Source organism: Nicotiana tabacum, chromosome 8 (assembly GCF_000715075.1).
Source record: "Nicotiana tabacum cultivar K326 chromosome 8, ASM71507v2, whole genome shotgun sequence".
NCBI lineage: Eukaryota > Viridiplantae > Streptophyta > Magnoliopsida > Solanales > Solanaceae > Nicotiana > Nicotiana tabacum.
Window position 1 is genome coordinate 96,728,632 of NC_134087.1, and position 9,519 is coordinate 96,738,150.

At 35.9% G+C, this 9,519-nt stretch overlaps 1 protein-coding gene across 15 annotated transcripts; it reads right to left on the reverse strand.

Moving 5' to 3' along the window:
• Positions 1–204: 204 nt before the first annotated feature.
• On the reverse strand, positions 205–7,905 carry LOC107830803 (uncharacterized). 15 transcript variants are annotated; one of them, XM_075219503.1, is made up of 9 exons: positions 7,755–7,905; positions 7,574–7,658; positions 7,049–7,373; positions 4,938–5,727; positions 4,333–4,568; positions 3,983–4,180; positions 3,057–3,150; positions 2,852–2,956; positions 205–798 (listed from the first exon to the last, which is right to left on the reverse strand). In XM_075219503.1, the coding sequence occupies exons 4-6, from the start codon at positions 5,284–5,286 to the stop codon at positions 4,118–4,120; spliced, it is 648 nt and encodes a 215-aa protein (XP_075075604.1). In that variant the 5' UTR covers positions 5,287–5,727; positions 7,049–7,373; positions 7,574–7,658; positions 7,755–7,905; the 3' UTR covers positions 205–798; positions 2,852–2,956; positions 3,057–3,150; positions 3,983–4,117. The 15 variants fall into 15 exon arrangements, with proteins under 15 accessions (XP_075075604.1, XP_075075602.1, XP_075075601.1 ...); XM_075219501.1 differs by having other exon boundaries at positions 7,049–7,430; XM_075219500.1 differs by having other exon boundaries at positions 7,049–7,436.
• Positions 7,906–9,519: the final 1,614 nt, after the last annotated feature.

Consider the following 9,519-nt stretch of genomic DNA (forward strand, 5'->3'; position numbering starts at 1 on the left):
AAATTTGGTGCTGGTAACTAAGTTTACAATGTCTTATTTTATAGCCTATTGTTCAGTATCTGTTACAGGTCAATTTTATATGCTTAAGAATCTTGATATTTTCTTTTTGTGCCTCAAATCATTGCATTAAACCTTGTGTGCTTGTTAAGAAATCATTATACATGAACTTAAAATATTTAAAGATAACACTGTTCCAAAATGATCTCCTCAAAGAAACCAAATACCTATTGAGATACCAATAACCAACTCTGCAAATATTCTTTCTATAGTCTACTTTCAAACATTATGACCCCTAGAATCTTAGTCATGACAATAGATTCAGTTTCCTATCACACACTTATAGAAAGCATGATTTTGTAAGTTACTTAAGATTGAGATAGTTTTTGGAATTATAAAATATAAATACATTTTCAATACTCGGGGCATGAGTTGAGCCAGAAGAATGTTGTAGATTTTTTCCTCTCATAGCTCGTGCACTACTTGCATCAACCGGTGAAGGAATATTAGATCCAACACACCCTTGTATATCATAAAAATCTAGTCCATGGTTGTTTTTCACCAATTGACTAAACAAATATCGCATTTCTTCCCTCATTATTTCCTTCATTTCTTCCTCCAGAGAAGTTATTTCGTTGGCATGCTTTTGTTTAAGCTTGGTGATTTCTTCTTTTTTTTTAGAGAGCTTGTCGTCACCGATCTACCATAGCATCTAACCCGACCAGGCTGCTCCTTTCCAAATACAACCCTAAATGCATCATCTGTTGTTTCTCCAGAACTTTGGCGATTCTGAAGTTCATACTGTCAAAAAAATATTATTACACATCACTTACAAGTCAAGATAGATCGAACACTAAAATAAATTTTAACAAGTCAAGTCAGATTAAATAAAAGTTTAACATACCTCAAAATTTAGCCAAGAATGTAAATAGATTTTTCAGTGACAATGATTATAACCATTTTAATATGAAGTTTCAAATAAATAGAACTGATTTTTTCCCCAAGTACCCACATTATTCTGTTGCCAAACTTCTTCATGTTATCATGTTTTCCTCTACAAACCGGTGGATAAATTTACACCTTGCGAAAACCACAATATATTTGCAAACATTCCTTTATAGGCTCTAAAAATTATTTTTATAATCACAAGGACAAGAGAATTTCTTACCCCCTCAAGCCTCCAAAAATAAAGAATAAAGCAACTGATGGGATAACAAGTATCCGGAAGAGAAACATTAGCCCTATAGCTGGACGAACCTTTCACCAAATGAAAAGTTCCATAAAAGTCAACAAAGAAAAAATAGTTGTATCCTGCATTTATAACCAAGAATTTTTTTTAACCATCTGAACACGTCCCCGGTTACCATCAACCATATCTGAACGTAACCCTCTGGCTATCTTTCAGGTCCAACTACTTTCTTCTGAATGCCTTGAAGAAGCAAGAAGAGTGAATGCAGCCCAGAAAAGAGAAGAAAGCCTAGGGAAAACAGCTGCTGAAGCAAAGAAGAGATTGAGGTGGCTACTGATTTCTATTCTGACTCTAAGATGATTGGCGAAGGGGGCTATGGGAAAGTTTACAAAGGCAACCTTGATCATACCCCTGTTGCCATCAAAATTCTTTATCCTGGTGCATAACAAAAGGAGGAATTTCTAAGATGCACAGCCCTCTCTCCAGCTTCAAGCTGTGGGAGAGACGATTAAAACATCAATTCAACATCAACATATGCAGCGCTGTCATGAACAGGTTGTTGGGGAAAAATACAGTAGTGATTTGCGTCTATTTTTGAAGGAGAAGAGAGCTCTGAAAGAAAGTGATGGAAGGATTGGAGAGCATATTAATCCTACAGCTGCTACACAAGCTTCAAAATCACATCAGGGGGATCATGACTATGCTGAAAATCCGTTTAAGACATCACATGTAGCAGTTGTCGCTAGTACTGCTATAGTTCCTGTTGAAACAACTTTTGCTAGATTTTTACACGATGTAGTTGTTGCTGGGCAGAGTAACTCATGTCCTATCGCTATGGACAATGTTATGCTTATGAGGAATAATCAGAAGAAGTCGGAGGCTGTGCAAAATCTTGAGAAATCTAAAGTCAAGGTGCAGCGACAAGTGAAGGTTAACGAGCAGGCTGGTGTTGCTACAGGTCCAGGTGCTGGACAAAAGGGACAGGGGAAAACTAATGTACAACAGTTTGCACATGAGAAGGCAAAAGCTGGTGCGACAGATGGTGATCGACCTACTGTTAGATTAGGTAAAACAACTAATAAATCAACAGGTGTGGAAGCTAAAGATGCTACTCAGCTAATTGCTAATCAATCTACTGCTGGTGCACAAACAGCTCTTTTGAAGGATGGAAGCGATCAGGTTGTGCAAAAGTAAGATTCACAAGAAGCCGCTGAACCTAAAAGTGACAAGGAGGACCGTGAGAATTCTTTGCAAGCTGAAATTTCAGCAGTAATGGGGAAACTGCTGGATAGGTTACTGGATCAAAGGATGTTAAATCTAAGGACAATGGAATAGCAAGGAAATCAACTGGGGAAGACTGGACAATGGTGATTCGAGTTTCTACTAGACTGGACAAGTATCTGCTCCAAATGACTACTTCTGAAACAAATAATATCATCTACTTCTGAATATTTATTTTCTTTCCACATTTATGACTCACAGATACAGAATAGAGAATTCTATGCAGGCAACATCATATTAAAAATCTTGTGCAGGTATAATCATATTATTTGAGAAGGGTTGACAAATATCTAACATCTTGTACAAATAAAACCATATTAAAGAAACACATTCAGCTAAAGAGAGAAAATACAATAACAAGACTTAACTTGCAGCATGACTTACTATTGCAACTTGAGTATCCGTATGAACTTCCTTCCCTTTTTTTGTACGAATTGCAATAAACATTTCAGACTTTGATGGTTCCTCATTGTTCTCTTTGGTTGTGCGCTACAAATTACATCAAAGAAGATATAAAAAACATCACTGTGTTCCGACAAAGTACAAAAAGAAATGAAAGTCAGATTACAAAGTGTCGACTAAATATTACCAATGCCACACACACTCTTGCAAAATTTAATAGGTCCCATTCGATGCCTCCACTTTTGTTTTTTCCTATTTTCAGAATTTAATTGGCACATAGCCTAACAACAAAAGAAGCATATTAATTAATAAATCAAAAAGGAAACAATATATACCGCAACAATAGGTAGAAAATGTAGAAATGCACGGTTTAATCTTACTTGGACATCTTCGTCATCCCAATACTCAATCACAGGTGTTTATAGTGGTGGAGCGTGGCAAAGTGCTACAATCGACCAATCACATTTCGGATAAAGCATACACAAGAAAGAAGATTCTTGAAATGGTAGCAGACGATCTTCTATCTACGTCAACTAATGCATTTTCAAGTACCTTCAAACTATTAGTATAGTTATATTCTTGTAGATGCCCAAGACAATGCAATTTAATAGCCAGCTCCAACTGCATATGTTTATATGAGATCTCTCAAGTTACTCAATCGTTTAAAAAGAGTAGTGTAACTCTTGGATTTTTATATTCTTGATGGTATAGAGGGTGTTGTATTTTTTGACTTTGTACTCCTCTTAACAGCTTGATCGGCTGTCAATTTTTCTTGATCTTCCTTTGCCGGGTGGCCATCAAATTCTTAATTTCCCACCATCTTTTATTGCTACTGGTGCATTAATCTATACAGTTCAGTGCATACTTTATGGTATTAGATAATGTATTAAGGCTTGTAAGTTGCATACAAAATGCTCAAAGTATCAACCTCTATGAGTATACTAACTCTACATCGTATGAAGACTGTAATTAATTTCTCAAGCTTGCTCTAATATTGACAGCTCTACTAAAACTATAGTAGGTAGCTAACAATAGGTAGAAAATGTAGAAATGTCATTTGTAACATACTGCAACAATAGGTAGAAAATGTAGAAATGCACGGTTTAATCTTACTTGGACATCTTCATCATCCCAATACTCAATCAATTGACGGAATTGAACTTCGGATATCTCATTGGGACAATTCTGTAGCATTTCGTCAATAGTAGCATTTTTATCAAAATATTTCTTCTTAATATTTCTCTTGTGTCACTTCCCAGCATCACGAAGACCAGTCATTACCCACTTCTCTCCTTCAGCTGGAATTAAGAACTTGGACCGCAAAACAACACACAAACACACACACACACACACACACACACAGATATATATATATATATATATATATATATATATATATATATATATATATATTAGTAGGAAAAATACAAAAAATATGTAATTGAAAAATTAATTATACTTACATTGACATATTCCCACATTTGTTGCTTAACATCCTTTGACACAACATGCACCAAGGGGATAAATCTTGGATTCCTTGCAATTATTCCTAAAAAGTTGGTCAAATCAGACACTCTCCTGTCAGTTGGTCCAACTGCTTGTCCTTTATCAATTGTTACCTCCTCTCTTTTTTCAAAACTTCTTGTATGAATATTCTTACATGTTGTTTGCCCTCGAACTCTTTTCTTCTCTGGTGTCCCTAGATTGATATAACAAGAAAGACATAAGAAGAAAAAAATTAAAATATGTAGAATAATTATAAGGTTTACGAAAAAGGCCTAAAAATGCCACTCAACTTTCAGAAATGGTCTATCCATATCATCCATTAAAAATGCTCATTTCATGCCACTGCCGTTACACATTTGGCCCATCCATGGCATTATTGACTAACGGCAGTGGCATGGAAGGGCCAAATAAAAATTGAGTCGTTAGTCAATAATGGCATAGGTGAGACATATGTGTAACGGCAGTGGCATGGAATGAGCATTTTTTTAAAGGATGGCATGGATAAGCCTTTTTTGAAAGTTGAGTGGCATTTTTAGGCCTTTTCCGTAAGGTTAAGACATACCACCTGCAGCACCATCGATGTTCATGTCCTCATCTCCAATAAATTCATCGTCACCAACTTTATCTTGTGCAACAAAATTATCCAATTCTATTTCACGCTCATCAATAAGAGGAGAGGACATAAATCTGACTTCATTTTCTGGGTGATTATCAGGATATTTTTCACCACCGACTTGTATCCCATATTTTTTTAGAAATTGATTAACACTCGTCGACGGTAGGACTGAGTTTGTCTTTACCTTTTTGCAATTTTGTAGCTCCTGAATATCAAGTTGTTTCTCTCCTTCACCTTGCGTTCTTCTAAGCATATGTATAGTGTTAGGATCTACCTTTGCAGATGATTGGATCATGGATGTGGGCACAGGTAATTTACTAATTCCTTACTTTTGAATAGGCTCCTCCAATAGAATTGACCTTTGTTTAATTTGTCCTTTACTTGCAATACTGTGTGAAGTGTTCAGATCTTCCCTTGAAGACGATTGGATTGATTCGTACACCGGTAATCTATTCCTTCCTAACTTTTGAACTGACACATCGGATTGAGTTAACTTCTGTCTACTTTGTCCTTCTAATGTTGCAGGCATACAATTCTTCCTTTTAACTCCAAGTAATGCATGGTCTTTAGCAGCTTTATCGTTTTGATCACTTGCATGCTTTTCTCTCTTAATCTGAAATTTTTTGGCTAGTTCAGCACTTGATCGGTATTGGAAATCGAAACTTATATTCTTCATGGACTTTGAGCTTTGTTAGGATTCGGAACTTTTCTCCTAAGAGCTGCCGCTTGATTCATCCTACATACAAAAAAAATTAAATTACTTTAGCCTAACAACTAGTAAGAATATATAACAGTATGTCAGAAAGTAAATATTTAAGAAATAAGACACATAACAACCCCTAGTCTACATTTCTTTTATCGACCCTTTGTGGAGGATCAAGAAATTTTTGAACATAGGATCAAAAGCTATAATTGATCAGAGTATTAGAAAAGACCCTGAGAACTAATGTCAGCAAAAGCACCAGTTCCTGCCTCCTCCCTATGTCTTTGTATAACCATACAATTCTCAATTCTTACCACCAGAAGATACTTTTTATGTATTTGGTTTTCGATGCATATAAATTTCTCATAATTTCTTTCACCTGTTCCACCTAAAAGAAACTTCTCATGTCATCATTCTTATTAGAGGTACACGACACATGCTTCCTAAATTTAAAAGTTCGAAAGGTTAAGGGCAACCCGAACTGCTTCTCAAGAGGCCAACTAATTTATAAAAAGCTGTCTGGCCAGTATGCCCTAATACATCCCTCCAAGGTGGTAAAAAGACTCTATACAGTAAATGGAGAAACAACTTATTTAAAAGACTGGCACTCAATCAAATCTCTTTGGAGTTGTTCTCCCAAATATGAGAGGACAGTTATGTCTAAAATGAAACCAGCGACCACATATCCGAAAAAGGATAAGAGAAAACGAAAAAGGAGAATCCATGAAAAGTTACCCAGACAACAAAGAAGCTTATGGAACATGGAAGAATAGCCCAGAACAACATCGTTGCAAGTACAATCTTTTTCAGGAAAGAGGTTCCAAGATATGTTTTTGTTGCGGTGTTTGGAAAGTCAGATGATTTGCAGCCCTAAATAGTCTAGTAAAGTGTGAAATTTCCCAAAGGTGTACATGATGTCCTAGCCCCTGATTGTTCCACAAGCTGAGCTTCACTAGCTTTCCAACAATTACAGAATATGGAGGATGGAATTGTGGATTCTGTCATCGTCATGCATAACCTGGGATTAACAAGAAACCTATACTGAACTAAAGCATGGTTCATGATGCTATAGAACAGTTATGTTTGTTTCCTTTTTATACTTTAAGGATTACAAGCTGGTATTCACAATAGGTTAGCTAAGAGAAAATATACCAAGCCACAGAGATTGGAAGAGATTCTTGGGTTACCATATCTCAAATTTCTGCTATATTTTGTCTCCAAATTGAAACGCCTATGGATTATATTAAGCATCAAATGGCAATAACGAAGTAGCCAAGTTCATTAAAAGGTACTTTGAACATTCATTACAATGATTATTTCAACAATTAATATGGAAACTGGACAGAATATGCACCTGAGGCATGGGGAATGAAAGACCAGAGATATAACTGCTGAGAGGTATCAGGAAATAAGGGTACCACTGAAAACAGATCAATACATATTAACTGAGATATTCAACTCTTATTTCATCTGTTATTTCCAATCTATCCAACAGTGTTCTCTCATTATATTATCCTGCACTTCCATAGGAACCCACATCCTTAATCTTCTATCAACCACAATGTATTCTAATGTCTGGCATCCGAGCACCAACTCTTCCAAATCATATCCATTAAGCTTCTCGCAACTAGTCAAAACGAGCTCTTTCAATGACCTATGCTTTGTCAAAGCACGAACACCTTCACCAGTGACAAATTCACAGCCAGTTAAATTAAGAGCATCAAGATTCTTGCAACCTTCAGCTAGAGCAACAACAGTTGCATCAGATACATTAACCAGTTCATGCCTCTGGTAGGCACCAAAATCTGAATATATCATTTCTATTATGGTTCAACTTCGAAAATGAAATGGTAAAATATTGAAATAGAAGAGCACCAACCTGAGATTGGAAGAATTCCCGTTTCTCTAGCTTTATAAATTTCTTCAATCTGGAACGAGGAGGGCGAGAAGGTGCAAAACAGTACCTAAGAGAAAGGGGAAATGGGAATTCTTCTTTTGAGATGATAGTTTGAAAACAAAAACACTACCCAAAGTAGGGTGAGAAGGTACAAAAATAAGACCTAATCCGGATCTGAGATTCGTCAGGACGTAGTATTGAAGCCAAAAACCCTAAACTAATGTATCCACAGAGATTTTAGCGAGGAGAGAGATCTTTTGCCCTTTTGAAATTGAAAAAATAATATTTCACCAGGAGTAATATCGGAGGGAACATTATATTTTTTTGGAGGGAATATTATATTTTAGCCAAATATTTTGTTGGACTTTTAGAGCACATTTATAAAGTGTTGCTTTTCCAATTATAATAAGAGCACGCTTAAAAAGAGTGCCACATACTCAAGTAAATATTGCCAATAATTTTATGATTTAACAACGTTTAATAAGTGTGGCCTAATAAATTAAAGAGCACATTTTACAAGCGTAGCCAAATTTTCCGTATCCAAAAGCTCCATACAAAGGCCACCCCTTAAAAGTGTGCCCAAATATATTTTTGGGAATACTTTTCAGGAGTTGTGTAAAACTAGTGTGGAGTTAGACCATAATTGTTGTAGTGTAAGGGTAACAAAAGCCATCAAAATTAGGTGAGGGGCGGCCAAGACCCTTTGGGGCAGATTTGGGCCTTAAAATAACTAGTTTGAACCATTGGTTTGGACTCTAATTAGGCTCCTTTTGAAACACCCCCTTTTGGACATCTTTTAAACTTATTTTGAGCCCTTTTTGGTGGACTTCAAGGGCTGATTTGGTGACCCAATCTTCCTCCTCTTAGACTTCAATTTGGACCACCATATAATTGTAAAACTTGTACAATTTATCTTTTTTGGTCTTGAGCTCTTCCTCTACAATTAAAAGCTTCTTTATTTGGCATTGAAGTCTAGCAACCTTAGTTTGCAACTCTTTAGATTGAGATCTTGTATATGGCCTTGGAGCTTCCAAAACTCTATCCTTGTCCTTGATGTTATCACCTAGCCACTTCACATCCTTTATCCTTGAGCTCTTCCTCCCAATTAATAACTTCTTTATTTGCACTTGAAGTCTAATGACCTTGTTTTGTAATTCTTTAGCTTGACATCTTGTTAAAGGCCATCTTTGAGATTCGAAAGCTTCATCCTTGTCCTTGAATAGAGTTGAGCTTCCTAGGATACTATCATTCCCCTCTTCTTGAAGAAAATTCGTCCTCGAATTTTGACCTTGCAAGAAAAAGAAAACACGTACTAGTAAATGGTATCCACTAATCTAAAAAAATAGTAGGAATAAAACAAGATAGTGACAATGTGTCCATTTAACCCAATCAATCCTAATAGGTGTAAATACTCCCTTATAAAGCATATGGACATCATCATCCCAATAAAATTTATGTCTACCTAGATTAATACAATAAAAACCTCTCTTAGATGCACCATGCAATGGAACTTGCAATTCGATCTTGTCGGTACGACAGTCCATGAGTATACATGACAAAGAAATTATAAAAGAGTGACTACACATCCATTTAATATAAGTACATCTACCACACGTATCGAACAAGATACATTTATGATATAGACTACTATCTACAATTACAAATCTCATATATTCCACAACATGAAAGAGTATTTGATCACCAGTGTTACAACAATCATGCATATCCTCTTTACTAGAAACAAATACTTTTACAAGCTTACAATGAACATGACTTGAAGAATGACTCCCCATCACACAACAAAGATCACATTCTAGCACTTTAGCAAATGAAAACTCATTAGCCACTTGATTAAGATAAGAATAAATATTTAACTCATTCGCAAGCCTCTTCTCATAAATTTCATGCCTCTTTCCACCAAGTTGGAA